This window comes from Cinclus cinclus, chromosome 2 (assembly GCF_963662255.1).
Source record: "Cinclus cinclus chromosome 2, bCinCin1.1, whole genome shotgun sequence".
Classification (NCBI taxonomy): Eukaryota; Metazoa; Chordata; class Aves; order Passeriformes; family Cinclidae; genus Cinclus; species Cinclus cinclus.
In genome coordinates this window covers 67,062,821-67,081,299 of record NC_085047.1, presented here as the reverse complement: position 1 = coordinate 67,081,299, position 18,479 = coordinate 67,062,821, and the positions used below count along the sequence as shown (strand labels likewise).

General features: G+C 35.1%; 1 protein-coding gene across 1 annotated transcript in view; it reads left to right on the top strand.

Annotated features, from left to right (window-relative positions):
• DACH1 (dachshund family transcription factor 1) overlaps window positions 1-18,479 on the top strand; it is a 321,860-nt gene that overhangs the window by 172,692 nt on the left and 130,689 nt on the right. The window contains exon 3 of the mRNA XM_062487771.1: window positions 11,843-12,004. Within this exon, the coding sequence (XP_062343755.1) occupies window positions 11,843-12,004 (162 nt within the window). The remainder of the gene's footprint in view (window positions 1-11,842; window positions 12,005-18,479) is intronic.

Sequence of the window (18,479 nt, the reverse complement as noted above, 5' to 3'; positions counted from 1 at the left end):
GAAAGAAAGAAAAGAAAGAAAGAAAGAAAGAAAGAAAGAAAGAAAGAAAGAAAAAGAAAGAAAAGAAAATTGTAAATAGAACTGCATTTACACACAGAGATTTGATCATGGTACTACCTGGTATACATATATGAATGTCTCTGTAGATGATATGCCATCCTTATTAAATATTATTGCTGGAAGGACAGGATTGTGTCGATTCCTGTGCCTTTATTACATGTAACCTCACTGTATACATACACACACACACACACACAGAGATATATATATGTATAAATATGGTTAGTATGCAGGCTAGATGAAATACAATCCTCCTGTGGCCTGTTACCACCATAGAAAATCTGTTTCAATAGATGGAGGAATTACTCTTTTTTAAGACTGGCAAAGAAATAGAGCATGTGACTAATACATCCAGTTAGAGAACAGAACAAACAAAGAGTTCTAGAAATGTCTCATAAACTTCTTAAGGCACTGGCAGAAAAAAATTTCCTTAATGTTGTGAGCTGCTGCTACATCACAGAATTAAATCTAACAATAGGTCTGCATCCCTTCAAAAGCAATTCCTGTGTTTTAACATGTCTTCAGTAGTGATTAAGAATTCCATTTTAAAGAAACTCAGCAATTTAATATAAGAAATTGCATCAAATCCAGTTATTTTCTTTCCTGTAAATTTTATGCATACCATAGACATGTTTTCAGAGCTAATTTATTCCTTGCTTTAGAAAATGTCCACCAGTTCTTTGGGTTATGCAGTGACAAATATTGATTATAATCAATGTTTTATACCTTGCAATCTTGTTAGTTATCTGTATGTCTTCCAAAGTGACTCCAAGTCATCATTAGTATCAAATTACTAGAATGATGTTCTGATTTCTAAGATATAAAGTCACAATAGTGCTCCTGTTCAAATTCTTTTTTCAAATTTATTCATACTATAAATTTTAGTCTAGAAGTCACGTTGAAGACCAGTAATATCTAGAAAATACAAAAGAAATACATGTACACTATATGGGCTGTGTAATTTTTTGGTCAAAAATAAATTAATTTTGAATGTTGATACTTTCATTGTTATGTTTGAGGTTGCATCTTGTAGTTGATTAAAGTTAGATTACTTGTAGTTGTGGTAAAAATAGTGAGTTATTATCCATATACTAATTAAATTTTTGCCAGTTATTTCTATTACTCACTATATGCTAAACGTAGCATTCCATCTTCCAATCTGAATATCAGATAAGTCTAAAACTTGGAATTTAGCAATGATCAGAAAGGTCATAACCGAGAGGGAGGAGAAATTAGAAAGCAACTTCCCATTTTGAACTTGTGTGGGTGTTGAGAAGGTGAAGAAAAGTGATTTCCAGTAACAGATAGATTTGTGAAAATCCAAATCTGTTGATATCCTGTTCATTAATGGATGAAAAAAAGATTAATTAAATTATGTGCTGCAAATTGTAATCTAGTTCTCCCTACAAAATGTGGAACCTGTGAAATAACGCTTGTCATCATATTTTGTCTTTTTGTGGACACTACCAAGTTGAGAGGATTGTGGTAATTTAGAGCTTTTTCTTTCATAAATATTGCTAGCAATGAACATATAATTTCTCCTTTGAATAGCATATCATGAGGCTTTCTCAGATTTCTTCCAAAGAGAATGTTTGGGCTCATTTATGCTTGCTTATTTGATGACCTTTGAATATTTATTCATAACGTGTTAGTGGTACCAGTCAGTTGTCGGCTTCAAAGAATATGCCTTTCAGAAGCAATACATAGATCATGTATGTAAATCTGAATTTCCAAATGTCTGCAGGTCTTCATGATATAGAACTGCAATTATGTCAATATGGTAGAAACTGTAGAAAAGCTGCTGCATGTTTGTTTTTGTATTACAATCAAGTACAGTAATAATACATCCTTTTAATATCTTTCCTTTTAATATCATTAACAGTCTTCAGATGTTTGCTTTTTGTGTAGCAGGCAATTCTGAGGTACAGAACAAAAGCATTCTCTTGAATGAAGTACCGTATTTACTGAACTCACTGGGTGTGAGAGAACTCCCTTGATTTGGGTGATAATTTGGCCTTAAAATAAAAAATGTTCTGGAGCTATTAAGTTTGGAAAAGACCTCCAAGATCATCAAGTCCATCCTTTGACAAGCACCACCATGCCCACTAAACTGTATCAAAAAGTGCTACGTCTTCTCACTTCCTGAACACTTCCAGGGATGGTGACTCCACCATTTGCCTGGGGAGCCTATCTCAATGCTTAAGCACTCTTTCAGTGAATAAATTTGTCCTAACATCTATGCTTTGATGAAGCACTGAGACACAAGTACACATGGCACCCGTGCTGTGACATAGTTTGTGTTGGAAGGAGATACTTTGTCTTCAAATGTGACATGCCACCCAAAACATTCATCTAATGGCTTGGTCAGCGCCCAGGGTGCTACCTGTAGGATTTAGTGTTCTGTTACCTTGTGCAACAAGTAGAACATAAAGGTGAGAGAGGACTGTCTGTGACAATTGACTGCCTTTTCATCTCAAAAAAGGGCTACACAGTGTTACCTGTGAGTCATTATCACAGCTACTTTGTACGGTATCACAGTTCTGCATCACAGTACAAACTCTGCTATCACTGTGCTCTAACAGTACCTTTAGCCCCATGCCTTGCCTCTGGCACAGAGTAATGCATAATGGATCTGACGAAACTTAAAAAAGAAAAGAAAAAAAAAAAGAAAAAAGAAAAAAAGAGCCCCAAAGCCACAGTGCAGCTCTTGAAGTTACACTTCTAGTGAATAAAAGAATGAAGAAGGAGGGAGGACTCTCCTGACCCTTACAGGTGAATTCTTTACATTCAGAAACATGAAAATTCTCTTACTCAACTTGCTGTGTTAAAACAAGGGTACAGATGTCTTGAAATTACCAGTGGATTTCTGGGACTTTTTTTCCACCATTATATTGCCTTCTGTCTTCCTAATGCTTGGCACAACCTGTTTTGGACACTGCAAACAGAGAGAGACAATCAGAAAATAGTTATAGAATTTGCTAATGTATATTATATTATTAAGGTTTCTTTTTACGGGCAGGAGGATTCAAAACAACCTGTACTTTAAAGCTAAATGTGGCAAAACAGGATCAAAATTGTTCTTTAAAGACATTTTAGGGTTTTTAAAAAATATGTGTAGTGTATTTTAGCTCCATTAAAGAATAATCCAATGGATTTAAAGTATTTATTTAAAGTATCTTGAGATAGTAGTTTACATTTTAGACATTTACTGAAGGTCTACTGCTCTAATCAGCAGCTGTGATAATATTTCATCTTAGCTAAAGCCCTGAATTCCTTGCCTTCTTTTCTCATGACTAGGAATGATGCTGTTTTCACTTCCTAAGGATGTCAGGAGCCTGAAATAAGTCTGCAACTGACTATTCTTGTGCACCAGAAGTGAGAATGAAATCTTTCTTTCTTTGGGCAAAAATGCTGCTTTAAGACCAAAGCCATACAGGGCACAAAGGCTTTGATAACACGTTGACTAAATGTTAGTGGGCGCTGCTTCGTTGTGTGGACTCAGTGCAGAGAACAGGTCCCTCTGGGGGCACATCCATTCCACCAGAAGACTATCAAAGCTGAAATCGCACCATTGTGGTCCACAGCTGAAGTCTCATTTTATTCTGATCTTTTTCTGGTGCCACATATGCACACAGATAAGTTGAATTTCACTCACATGATCAGGCATGTGGACTACAGCGGGTCTATGGGAAAGAATGTCGCAGTTCTGTTTGTAAGGCTGAGTTTGGAAGTTGTAGGGTGAACACATCCACATGGCCATCAGACTGCCTCAGCAGTGTTTAGATATTAGTTTAATCAAAGAACTGTGTGCCATTACCCCAGGATCTGTGTCAAGCTGTGGATTAGGTTTATAAAAAAAAACTACAAAAGCTCCTGCTGGTTGAAAGATTATGAGTATTTAGCTACATTACTGCTGTTACAGGCATGAACACGTCTTTTCAGTATTTCTGAATTGCACCACTGTTGCAATTAAATAGTTGTGTCCATCTAATTATAAGTTAAAGGCTAAGGTTTTTTAAAATACTACTAGTCTTCTTGTTTTTTCACTAACATATATAACATAAACAGTAATACACTTCTCTAAACTGGTCCCAAAGAGTTTGTCAATAAAAGACATTGTAGTTAGTAAAATCTAAGAACATTAAATGAAGAAAATTCACAGAGCACCAATAACCATCAGTAACTGTCATTATGTTAAACCTTTTAATTTCTTCTAACAGCAAGAATAGTATTGTGAGAACATGAGATAATACACGTGAAAAAAACTTCTATTTGTAAAAAGTGCAGGGTTGTTCCCATAGTTTTCGGTTGAAAGTTGTTCCCATAACAAGTCATTCTATTAAAGAAGAGCCATTATTGCATTCTAGCAATGCAAATGTAAAACAGAAAGTCTTTCAGGAACCAACCATCATTGTTAGCATAATATATTGTCAGTATATATATATATATATATATATATATATATATATATATAATCTTCCCACATATATTTTTCTTTTTTTTTTTCTTTGTTGGAACTGCATGCTATTCAGTTGATGAGATTGTGGATCAGGATTTGACACTTAAAGAAAAGTATTTTTTATATTGTTCAAAGCTGACCTCTGCTTTTAAAAGGCTTGATCTGCACTTTTTCATCTGTTTAGAAGCATACATTTTTGGTTAAGAAATTGAAGACAATCTCTTTGTCTTTTTCCTAAGCTGGGAAGGTTGAGATAAAAAAGAATGCCTGCTTTAAAAGTCACACATGGCTGTAATTTAAGATTTTTTTTTTACCTCATTGTCCATAACAGTTGAAAGAAGCCTTCAATGAAAGTTTATTAACTAGGCCAATGCCTGAGGCAATAAAGGTTCATTTATTACCAGTTTCTTGGCTGTTTTTCTTCTTCTATTTTTCCGTTAAACTCATAGCGTAAGATAATACTTCACAAAATTAAACCTTTGACCTTCTGTGGAGTTAAGTCGCCTTTGATTAGATAAAGTAACAATTTATGGTCCAGCATGAGGTTGCACATGAAATGAATAATGCAACAGAATGAATGAGAACTGAGAATCTATTGCTTTTGAAAAGATGACTGTTGTTTAAGAAGGAATGTTCTCTCTTAATTGTATTGTATTGTTGCTGTGTGCATTCCAGTAGGATTTTAAACTGTTGCTGAAAACTGCAGTATAGCCATGCAGTTATGCATCATGCATTGTTTAATTCTGTCACAATTGCACCAAAACAATAATAAATTCATAGATTACAAAGCCCCATGAAGCTGTAACAGTTAGTAATTTGTTGCGGTATTTGAAATGCACTTTGTGATTTCACTTTTTTCTCTTCAGTACAAAGTAATATATCCACTAGAAAGAATAGCTTCATGGAATGTAAGTCAATCAGTTCCATAAATGGCAAATATTAGTGACAAAAAAAAATTGCATTTACACATTTTTTGAAGCACTGTTCGACCTGCAGGTAGATCTATTTCAAAAAATGCAGTGTTACTAAAACAAAAGCACACAACTGCTTTCTATGTCAATGTTTTATTTCTGCAACTGTGTAATGAATTGTGGAGGCATATTTTAACCAGAAAGATTTTTAGGTTTAGACATTGCTGTGGAAATTTAGCTCTTTTGCTTATTTATCTTAAATGCTATATCCAGTCCTCAAAATTCATATTGCAAGTTAGGAGTAGTTACAGGAAAAAGGTCTGATTAGACTGATGAACAACAGATGGTTTGAGCTTCACATGCACTGGTTTTCCCCCAGTGCAAGACTGTCAGTTTCAGTTTAGTTGCACCAGTCTAAACCATGGATGATTTATTTCTAGTATTCCTTCTTTAACAATATTTAAAATACAAGGGGTTTTTGTTGTTTTTTTTTCTCATTCGTATGATATCTTTAATAGTAGGCCTTTAAGAGATATTAAAAATTATCTAGATGAGCAGTTTATGCTGAACCATTCTAGCTGATCAAGAAAATACAGCTAGGGGGACCAGACAAGAACTTTTTTTATTATCCCAAAATAACATGTAATGAAATTTTTAGGGTATACCAAGTTTTTTGTATTGAATCAATCCAGATAGCTTAGCAGAAACAACATTTCTGGGTAAGTGAGATTCTGGACATGCATTATACATAAAGAATTCTTCTAGTGAAACTCAGTATATTTTAGCGGAACATTATGGTGAAGTCCTTCTTTCTGCAATCCAGTCTATGTAATCAGACCTCTGTCCTCCTGCAGATTGCTTTCCCCTTCTTGTTTTATGTATCACACTATATAAAACACCCATTAGATCAGAGACTAAGGTTAGGATCCTATTTCATTTGAAATAACTAGGCAGCAGTGTAATAAGCTACCAAAAACTTGTACCTGTACTGCTGAAACCCGTGAAACCAGTGCAATAACCTACAGTGATCGGGGTCAGGTCCTAGGAGATAACCCTGCCTTTCTTTCTGAGGCAGATTTTTTCCAGATTGTAGTAAGAATTTTGCCAAATAAGAACCACAGTATTAAATTTGGTATTAAATCAAGAAGGGATTTGAATTATTTTCAAGTTGAAATAAACTAGAAGAGAAAGAATTAAGCATTAATTTGAAATAATGGAAGGAGTTCTTTCAGAATTGAGATGAGATTTGGAACTCCTCCCATGAAGTGAGTAAAGTGTTTCTGCAGAATGAAGTTTCCAGCAAATAAATGACATTAAATGTAACACACTGCTGACAGTTGTATTTTGGTTTTCTGCCTGTTCCATGATGACAAAGGTAAAGTTTCTTGAAAATGTTGTAAAAGTCCTAAAGAAGGAGCTTGTGTAAGTACATACATGTTACTGAATTATCTAAGTACCTGTAAATATGTATAAAATAAAATATAAATGAAGCTAATAGTTGCATTTAGGAAATCATCAGAATGACTATTAGGAATTGTTATTCTCTTATACTCTTAGGCATAATTATGTGAAGGAAGTTAAAAGTGAATTAAGATCAATTATTTAAATAATTCTATAATTTGTCCCAGGATGGAGTTTAGGCATGCAATTAAAAAATGTGTGTTTGGAGACATATTCAAGGCTGAAAAAGTTCCACTCACAGGTCCTTTCAAATTTTGCTTCACAATTAGGGTGCACTGTAAGCTGCTCACCCCATTGAAACTGAAAGTTTTAAGAGCTTTCTTTTAAGGCAGACAGGCAATACTATTTGTTGGAAGGCAGAAACCCTGGATGTGATTTAGTGCCCACCAGTAATTTGTATACATTTTGAAAATCTGTCATGATATATGACAGCTCTCTCAGGGACTTAGCTTTTAAAACAGAATTGTTTTCTGAAGATGCTGCGGGTTTTTTTGTCATTGTTTTCTGTTTTGTTCACTCATTTTTCAGCGTTAGAGACCACACATACTGGGCATACTTCTGGTCTCATTCTCACCCATGAAATTCTGACTTCAGTAGAGTTGCACGGGTGTAAATTAGACTAGGACTTGGCACGAGAAAGCTTATGATTATATTTGGCAGAGACAGCAGGCTGCAACTTTATTAACATAATTAACAGCTACAAACACACCCAACAGGCCAAAGTAATCTAGTGACAGAAGAGAGAAGGTCTTAGTAGGAAAGGATCCTTTGCGCTCTCTTTTGGTGTTCTGCTTCTTGTTCCTGAGCTCCTACTAAGGCTTGGCGAGTGTTCAATTGAGCTGTAATTCAAATTCATACGGCTCCTGCAAGACACCTTGAACAGACTTTTGCTGATGAGTCTATAGGAACTGTCAGCAATACGTAGATTACTTCAGAAGTGTGGTGGTTGAATCAAACTTTACTTTCTGATGTTTTGGTTTTTGAATTAAATTGTTGGACAAGATTAATTGCACGCAGTAAGAGATTTAAATGAATGGCTTTATAAAGCATTAAAGTTCTAAGTATGTCACATGGGAAAAAAGCTGTAAAGTTTAAATGAATAAATGTATTTAATGCATAAAATGTCTAGGCTAATTTTTTAATTCCTTTACTAACATATTGAAAAACCATACTTTATTCATCCATCTTAGTTATACTGCTGTGGTTGTGGTAATTTAATATTCCTGCTCTTTGCTAATCTTCTGGTTCAACAGAAGTAAACAATAGGTTTCATAAATTAAAAATACGCTCCTCAGAACATGCTTCTAAAGATAAAAAACAAGGCTGTAAACATTTATGACTGAAACAAACTAGATTGTTCAAATACTGCCATGATGTATCATGTATATCAATATGGCACTGATATCAGTTAGAATGCAAACAAGGTTTTAAATGATGTGCCCCTTCATTTCAGCTGGAGAATCCGCTTTACACCATCTGCCTATCAGATGGTTAGGAACCAGGACTGCGTATTAATGCCACATGTTCGATTTTCATTCCTCTTGTAATGGTTAGATTCATATTGCTAATAGCTGTGCATGAGCACTGTCGATGAAATTTGTGTGACGATGGAGTGATGAGATATTTATAAAGCTGCCTGTCTCACTGCATAATCAGCAGGAAGAATGCCAGACGTAAACAACTTATCAATTTCAGAATATTAATGACAACTACCATTGACTTTAATCCACTGAATATTTTGGCCTGAATACTTTTTAACTATTCAAATAAATATTTGTAAAGTATAAAAAAATACTGACATGGCTGTTTGGTGTGATCCTTATTTCTTTCATTTCACTTGACTTTGTAGGTTGCATTTTGTTATCTAATTTTTGAAGATAATGTTTCTGTAGTGTAGAGAAGTGTGCACCTTGAAAATTCTTTGGCTACATATTGTAGGAGTAAATTGGTATTAAATAATATTTACATCAAAAGGCTTTTTCAAAGAATAATTTTTTAAAAATACCCAAGTGTTTCCCTGGGTATATACCCATACTGCAACTTTAAAACTTAGTATTTTAAAATAGAAATGTAGATACATAGTGGTGTATTAACTTCTGCTTATATTTGTCTGCCTATGCTAGTGAGATAAGAAAGATAATTTGGGCTATGTGCTGAAGCTCTGGGTTGTGCCACACCCCAGCACACCACAGCGCACCAGTGCTTATAAAGCAAGTGGCTCTGGTAACTGGCTTTGGGCTTCCCTTGCCACTTGCTTTGCTGTATCTTCACAGTTGGGTGATGGGAAAAAGTATCAGTAAGGAGAAACTGTGCTACAGGCTGGAATTGCTGTGAGGACCAGCACTGAGGTAGAATTCTGAGCATTTTTCCTTCCGTCTCCCTCCTTTCTTACACCAGTGCTTATACGAGACATGCATTTCAGATTTGTATGGTTTCCATTAATTGCTGTATAGCAAAGTAATCATTTCAATCACTTCTGTGATTGTAGAGTAGAAGGAATTAAATTAGTATTTTGATTTCTACTTTTTGGAATTATCATTTTTTTGCCACAAGCATTATCTTGCAAAAATCATACTACAGAACTAAGCAGTTTGTGTTTTTGTTTCTCAGTACTCATCCAAAGAGATGCACCAAAACATACTCTTTTTTTTTTTGCAAATTTTGAAGCAAAAGAGAGTTTTTATTTCAGGAGTTCTGCATCCAGATCATTATGCCAGTGAAACAAAATAATTGCATGTGGTCTCACAAGTCCTAGGTCCAGGATCTTATTAGTATGCCATTTACCCCAATACTTGGATGCACTTTAGAACTGCTGGTCTAAAAGTGTAGTCACAACAAAAATTTGGGGCCTGCTGTTGCAGTCATTGAATATAACGTACCAGAATATTCCTCCAAAGAATTGTTCCTTAAAAATGCTAGTTTTAGGTTTTCAGGGATGTATACATATATTATAAAAGGAAGTATAGGTTATTGTGTTGTTTAATGAGCACCGGATGCAAACCAAAGTTCAGAGGTGCACCATCCCTTTTTCTGTGGCCAAATTTAGGAACTTTAACCAAATTTGTATAATGTATGGCTTCATATCCTTCCTCTAAGGTAAAAATACAATTGGAAGCAATCCATGTTATTTTCAATACCTTTTTAAGATCAGAGCATGCCCAATTTGTGATAGTAGCGAAAGCTAAAATAAAAGTAAACCATCACATTTATTCGCATTCTCTTTTGTTTTTGGCTTTTGGTACATCTTCTACCTGAGATAGCACTTTTTCTAAAGAATATTGATCTGTAATTATCACTTGGTCAGTAATTCTCATTGCACTTGGAGGTGTTAGAAGTCAGCCTGTGAGGAGGGTCGGGAGGCTGGAACCGTTTGCTAGTCTTTATGTGGTCATGAGAAGAAATAAGAGAAAACAACCTTCAGTCAATCAACAATATATTCAAAGGCACCTCTTATGCCACCTCATAGATTTCTTGATGTCTGTTCACCTTCTGCTTTTTCCCTGCTGTAATTTGCCTTCTGTCCCTCCCCATCACTAGCCAAAAACATGGCAAAAGTGAACTTGTTTTCCATGTAAGGAGTCAAAGGAGACAACAAGAGACCCTGGGAAGCAATGGTGCTAGCAGTATTTACCTCAGTGACCTGGGATTATTTGCTTATTTGGTCTTTCCTGCTAAATTGCACTCTTCCTATGCTAGACAGCAGCCTTAGAATAGTAAATTGTGGAGTTAGTTCCTCTTGAGATCCATAAGACACTTCACACCTCTCAGAGCAGCTGAAAATCAGACGAGCAGGCACCTTTAAACTAATTACATGGAGTTTTTCAAGACTTCTCCACATTCAGGGCAAGAATCTTGATTCAAAATGACTGAGGGTCTGTTCTCTCCATGTGGCATCATCACAGGCTGAGGACTGAGAGTGCATCAATGCATTAAACTTACCTGCTTTATTGCCTTCTCTTTTATATCTTAGGGTTAGTTCTCAGTCACTTCCATCTCTGCCCCCTGCATCAGTTGTGTAGGGGAGGCAGCTCTTGTGAAGTTTCAACACTGGCTTCTCTCTGCTGACCCCCAGGCTGGGGCAGAGGGATCTGGGTGGGCAGTGGCAGGGCTTGGGGACCAGAGGAGAATTACCCTACCTGAGAGAGGAGGGCAAAACGTGATGCCTGTGACTTTGATTTTAGGCTGTGTCTAATTTTGAGCTTTGAAGGCAACTGGAGAACTGGAACCAATTGCTCCTGACAAAGAGAATTTTTCCTGGGTTCTTGTAAATGGCTGGATGGCAGAAACTTGGTTTGGTAGGAAGAGCACTTGAGTTGCCTGTAGGTGGCTTTGGGATTGGTATTAAATGGGTTAATAATTCCTCTTCTGATTGATAAATACTTTATTGCCTTCAAGTCTGATGAGAGCAAAATAATGTTCTGCTTTATTTTTTTCTAAAAATGCTTCCTAGAACAACTACATGTCCTCACTGTTATGCATGAAATGAGAAATATCTGAGTCTATCATCTGTTACTCATAAATAGAAATTACAGACCTGATTTTTCTGTTATTTTAGCAAGTCTAACATTAGAGATCTAATGAGAATTTTTTTCCTAAGTATGGTTATGTGCATATTGACCTATTCATAGTCAGACACTCAGGACACCATTTTGAAGCTAAATTAGATTTTTGACTGCAAGTATTTTTACCTGCGTCTAGTTGTGATTCTGTTATGAATTCACTTACTAGATACCAAATTAAAGTTTAGATTAATGTATAGGAGTACTTATTTAAATACGACATGAAACGTTTTACTTGAAAAAGTTGGTAGTTTTCAAAACCAACAAGACAAATAATACTCTGCAGTGCTCTCTGTTCTTATGTAACAAGCATGAAGGAATAGTAACAGTTCCTACAATAATGGAGATTCATAGAATAATCAATATTAAATTCTTTTCATACTTCTTTGCAGGTCTGACAGCAGCAGCTGCAGCAGCAGCAGCTGCCACCAATGCTGCCATTGCAGAAGCAATGAAAGTGAAAAAAATCAAATTGGAAGCTATGTCTAACTATCATGCAAATAATAACCAGCATGGAGCAGACTCTGAAAATGGAGATCTTAATTCAAGTGTTGGTAAGTTTCAGATAAAGCATTATTACATGTCCATAATACTAAGATATTTTATTAAAATGGTGATGTTGCTGAACTTCCTTCTGAAGTCCTTGATTTGGTGTAAAAAGTTGCATATTTGTTTTCCTTTTCATAGTGTTTTATTTTGTACCTGACCTTTACACCAGCATTCAGTGTTGTTACTATTACAAAAACATTCTTTTTTTTGCAGGCTACTTTTGCAGACTCCAGTTAATATTTTCCATGAAAGAAAGTGGTTTGATTGCTTAGAGTTCATTTTTCAAAGTACAGGTGGAGTGACAGATGATGGTGTCAAAGTGAAATTTAACAATGTCTCCTGCTCAGTGTGCTGGGTATTGACTTTAGGTAATTCAGAACACAAGCTTGAAAGCAAAATATTTCATACTTTCATGTGCCCTGTGACAAAAGGAAACATACATACACAATAAATTCTGCCATGCTCTGCAGTTCCTATCATATTTTATTTTAATAAACACGTTCTTAAAATGTAGTTAACATTTTTTTCCATTTCTTAAGCAGCCATCAGCAACTCTTGTTCTTTTTCAAAAAGGAATTGTTTCAGTATACTTTATTCATTTGTTTGGACAATTTGTTTTGCTAAAGCATACTTCAAAGCTAGGATAACTTTTTGTTGTTGTTGATTAAATCTTTAATCATCTGTGTGTGTCTGCTATAAAATGTTTTGTTATGCCATTTCATTGTATTGGATCCTTTTATCATGTTGAGACAGTATTAACTGAGCAACAGAAATTCAATGACAGAGAGGTACGTTCAGAAGACTGCAGGGAAGATTGGTGTATACTAGAATGAAGTGGCCTCAGATAAGCTTTTTTTGTTTTTATTTTGGCCCTTTGTAGATACTTTTTATTTTTTTTGGTTTTTCATCTTCTAAATACATTTGGAATGAATCTTAGAGGGTATGTATTAGCCTTAGCATAAATAAATACATGTTTGTGAGCAGTGTTTCTGTACTGTTCAGTAGGCATCAGTATGATATTAATTAGAAATAAATGGATTGCAGTTCAAAGAACAGGTTCACCTGGGCACATACTATTGTAAGTAGCAACAGTATAGCATAAGGAGATTATGTGATTGGTTTTGTTTTCCTTTTAAATAAAGGCTTTAAAGATACCTCTGTGATGGTGAAGAAAATGTTCTTGAATTGTGTGTGAGTACTCAGATGCCAACATATGCAGTTACTCAAAAACAAGTGTAAAGATTGTTTTCTTGAAGAGAAAGCAAGAGAGGGTAGAGAGCAGGTGTCTTTGAAATCTGGGAGGAGCAGATAGGTACAAATGAGGTGGAAGGACCAGGTGGCCTTTAGCGCACTGGAAGAAAAAGTGAAGTAATGAGAAAGGGTGAGAAGTGTAAATACAAATTGAGAAGATAAAGAGTGTGTACTAGAACTAGAAGCTAATTTAGATTTTCAAGTTTAGATCAATCCATTATGTGAAATAAAAAGTTCAAATACTGGTTTGTGTAGGTGCTATTCTGCTTGGCAGTTCTGGTTATAAACCACGTGCACCCATGGGGATGGAAAAGTGAACAGGTAATCAACATCTAAACCACACAGAGTATTTTTAGAAGAGTGGATAGAAGGAATATCTGAACTTCTTCTGAATAAAAAAGAAAAATAACTATTTTGAAATCCTTGATTTAGGCATAATTTAGATAACTAATACGCTTTTAGACAGCCTAGTCATTTTCCCTATTTAAGAAAATACATTCTAGCTATTTTAGTAGGGCAAACTTAGCGAAGCAAGATTATTTATTGTCATTGTCAAAATTTCCTCTCAGCCCCTTAACTTACTTGTTAGCTTCAGTTAATTTCCCAATTTAACTGAATGAAGAATTGAGTTAATTTTGTTCAGAAAAAAATGGCTCTTCTTAGTAGAGTGAATAGCTTTCCAGTTGTCTCCATTCCATGAAGAATGATTCTGAAAATACAGTTTTCATGTCTGTGCATCTTGTCTTGAGCTGCGCTCTTCATACAGAGGATTTCTCAAAATCAATATGCTTTTATTTGCTTATTTTTATAGTGAACCCTGTCTAGTGTCCACTGTTGGTCATGCATATGGAATCAGAGAGGTAACTCCTACTGCTACTACAGGGTATTATTAGGTTCATGAAGAGTTAAGTTCTTTGTTTATTAGATGCATTTTTGAAAATTAGCACACTGTATTATCTTGACAAGAACTCATATTTCAAAGGTGTTGCTTTGTAGTAGGTGTGTACTCTTCAACTGCATTTTTTCAGGAGTGTGTTTATTTATGTATTTTCAAATAAATATTATCAAGTCCCTATACCATTAATGTTTTAAATTATAGCTTGCTGGGCAAGAATATGAAATACTACATTACTGAATGTTGACAGGAGGAAAGAATAAGACAAAAGAAAACAACCTGATTTTAGTTTACATTTTAAATTAGGTTATGTGCCTGACGAAACTGAAAAGGAACAAACAATCCAACCAGGCTAAAGCTTGACTGATTCATCTTAGCCTGTATGTAGCAGGCATTATGGTGTGCATGGATCGATCATCCTGTGCTCCAATGCCTACATAAAGGCAGATAAATAAAATAAGGACCCTTACTTTATTTATCTTATCTTATTGACTTGTCAGGTTTACTTTGAATTGTCTTGCTTTTTGGTTTTAATCAAATGCTTAATGTGAATTACAGAAGTAATTCTTGTAGTCGAACGTTGTATAATTATACAGAGCACTACACAAATTTATTAACTTGTTTTTTTGAAGCAATGACCAAAAGGTTAGTGAGTGAAGGGAGTTAAAGGAAGCCAGTGATACTAATAAGTAATTATTTTATATCTCTCAGTTTTGCTGGTAACCTTGAGCTTACATCCTCCCACCAGAATTATCATTTTTGAAGGGGGAAAAAAAAGAAAAGAAAAAGAAATTACAGAGGAATCAGAGTGAGGTATTAGCACACTGAGTAAAATATATGGCTGCAACGCCTTTCTCCCCCATCCACAATCAATTGGATTCTTTTAGTTTAATATTTACTTGCTAAGATGAGATGCTAGTCTGCATGGTGATAAACAGTCTGCTACTGGCATCTGAAGGTGACCTGTCAGTTCATATGGACAAATCTCCTGCTTACTGAAATGTACAAAATAAATCATTAAAGCAGGCAGGTGCTCATTCCCAGATTTAAATCACCATAGATTTATGATTTGAATTAATGCTTCATTTGGTCATAGAAATAGATGCTGAGACAAATGATATGCAGTGGTTGGGGCTTCCATACTGTAGCCATCCTAATATTGATTACTGAGATGTCTTTGCAATCTCTTGTTTATATCAAGTACTGTCTTGTGACAGCTTGGCTGATATGAGCTACATTGCAGATAAGAAGGAAAAATGTCCTGGGTTCTTTTTAGTGGCAATTCTACATACAGCATGCAGGGTAGATAAATTATTTGGGTTTTGTTTAAAAAATGAATTCTGTAGGGCAGCAGAGGAAAAAGAAAGATTGTGCTGTGTGCTGGGGATTTGCTTTTTTTGTGTCTTTTTTGTTTTGTTTTGTTTTTCTTTGATTTGTAATTTTTTTAATTAATTTCAGAATGAAAAGAAAGAGTGGCAAGGTCAAATTTTAAATTTCACTGACGAGGTTCTACTCTGTCATATTAACATCTTAGTGTGATACTAGGATCAGTTGTGTGTTTACAATTCGATGCTCTGAAGGAATAGATAGGTAAAGCAGCTCAATCGTTTCCTCGCTGCTTAAGTACTTACTGCCCTGCTGTCCTACTTCATTAACCTGCAGCAGCCAAAGATAAAAGCCTTTGGAAATAAATACATTTTAAAAGCTATTTTTGTGAGCTAGAGTTGCTATCTATAACTTGGTAGGAAGTGAAGAACATTCCGTATACTTTTGCTTCCCGAACATTTTATATAATGAAAACACTATGCATACACTTTAGGGAATACTCAAAGGATTTGTTAAGACCTTTGCCACTTGCTAAAATATGACTCATAAAACTTGTAAACAACTATCAACAATAGTAAATTACTTGCTTAGTAGGAAATGAGTTCATATCTATTCAAAATGTGATCTCAAAACAGATGTCCCAAGAAAATGTCATTGTTTAAACTACATTCATACAAAAAAAAATGCTATTATTTCTTTAAGGAAGTGAAGTAATCATGAAGACTTTGGTGTTCTTAATTTCTAAACACAGTTAGGAAATACAAGGCAACATTTTACACTTGGCTAGCATGTTAATCCATAAACAACAACAAAATGTGTTGAAAATTAAGAGATTTTCTTGGCATGTTATGTTTCCTCTTCATCTGCATTACCTTGCAATATTTAAAATTATGAGACAAATACGGGCTTCCTGTGATGTGTTGTTCAAAAGTAATGCTTGCTTGTATACTATTCTTTTTTTCATCCAGAATCAGAGATAAAATTATTTAGGTGAAATTATTTTTCTCCGGTGACCTTGCCCAATAATAGAACAGAACAAAATGCAGTAATTTCCTTTTTCTAAACACACATGTCTATTTTAAGGGAAAGAATTACTTTTATGGTTTCAGGAAAAAGTCTTGAAGACCTTGAAAAAGCAAATAAAAGGAAACAGAGAATGCAGGCCACTGAGCACAGCTCTGCAGTTGCACATCTGATTCTGTGCCTTGGCAATGTTAATGAACCTCAAATCCTCCCTATAATTAGATGAGGGAATTGCTTATATTTTCAAACAGATGATGCTGCTGTAATGAAACGATTGACAGGGAACTTAAAAGTGTCTACAGTAGTCATTTAGTTTCCGGGTTTTGGGTTTGGGGTTTTTTTCTTTTTCTTTTTTTTTTCCTTTCTTTCTTTTTTTTTTTTTTTTTTTTTTTTTCCTTTTTTATGTGAAAGAAGATTGGCTGTAGATACAGGTCCTAGGAGAGGTAGTAATTTACACAGAATGCTATGACAGGTGTCTTTGTATAGCATGGAAATAAAATGGAAGACAGAGGAATGATGGGCAGGTATGGCAATTTTTTGGGAGGGGGTGTCCTGTGCTTATTCTGCCTGGGTTCTTTAAAAGGGGCCGAGACTCAAGAGATGGATCCGGATTGAGTGCACAGCTGTAACTGCTGATGAGCTAATTGCTCCTTATCTCTCAGCCCCATTCATCTTCATTTTTTACCAATTACTGAGAATTATCTGTGTTCTCAGTTGGATATGAGAGTTAATCCTTTTTGGTTAAGCTGGCAGTACTGTGAGCAGATTCCAAATCATAGGGTGAAAAAGCCAGAGCAAGCTTGTTCTCAAACTCTCTCCAGTTCAATGACAGTATCACTAGTTCATACGAATTTTTCTATTGTTTAACAGATTAAACACTGATTTATTTTTTTTTACTTTTATACTATTTTTATATGTGTTTTTCTCTTAGCATAAACTGAATGTTTATATTCCTAGGAGGATGTGTTCCCTTTCTAGAAGCATTCACTTGCAAAAATGAAAATAAGATAAACATTAACTTCAGACCAGAAGGGTCCTTTGTGGAATGTCAGTGTTTATTGTATGATACATAGCACTTCTTTTAATGACAAGACTGTGCATGCAACTTTGACATTGTGGGACATAAGACAAATGCTTGTCAGTGACAGATACCTACTTTTGTAAATTTGTTTGAGTTCTGTGGGTGAAAAGTGCTGTCTAGGTGCTTGCAAAAGCATAATCATACAGCCTTAAGGACAAATGTGCTATGTTGAGCACGTCGTATTTCAAGCTAAAGGAATGCTTTAAATCTGTGCTTTGGGAACATACAGAACACCAGAAACAGATCATTTAGTTATAATCAGGTCACTAAGCTTTTTTCTAGAATTTTGCTTGTCATGGGAAAAAAATCTTGAACCTTATAGCTAAAATGTAATGTTTGTCTGGCAACCAAGAATATAATTTCTCCGTATCTGTTTCCCTAGCCTTTAATTGTGATAGTTAAATTTGCTAACAAAGGCAATGAACTGGTTGTTATGATCTGTGCATCAGTTAGTAGATTAGGAGAATTAGTAGCAAAGATTCAGCGGTTCATATTGGAAGGTCAGTTGTGCTATAACAGTTTCCTCATCTAGATTAAATCTTCACTGTGAAGTTCATTGAAACAAATGTAGGCATTTGCATCTGAGTCACCTTAGACTCAACAGACAGCAATAGGCTGTTGTAGGGGTGATCCATCTCATCCTAAAGGAGATGGCAAAAGTAGATCAGATAAATTGCACCTTACAAGTGCTTAGTCATGCGACTACTGAGTTGCAGTTACATAAAGAAAGTTAAATGAATGGATCTCACTCTCAGTCCATGCAATTAATATTTTCTGGAATAAGATTTGAAGATTTGAAGGAGGTAACAGATCCTTTCCAAGACAGCGATGCAATCATGACAAAATAGTGCTTGAGGCACAGTGAATAGAAAAGCAAAAGAAATAAATCTACTCTTCAGAAACA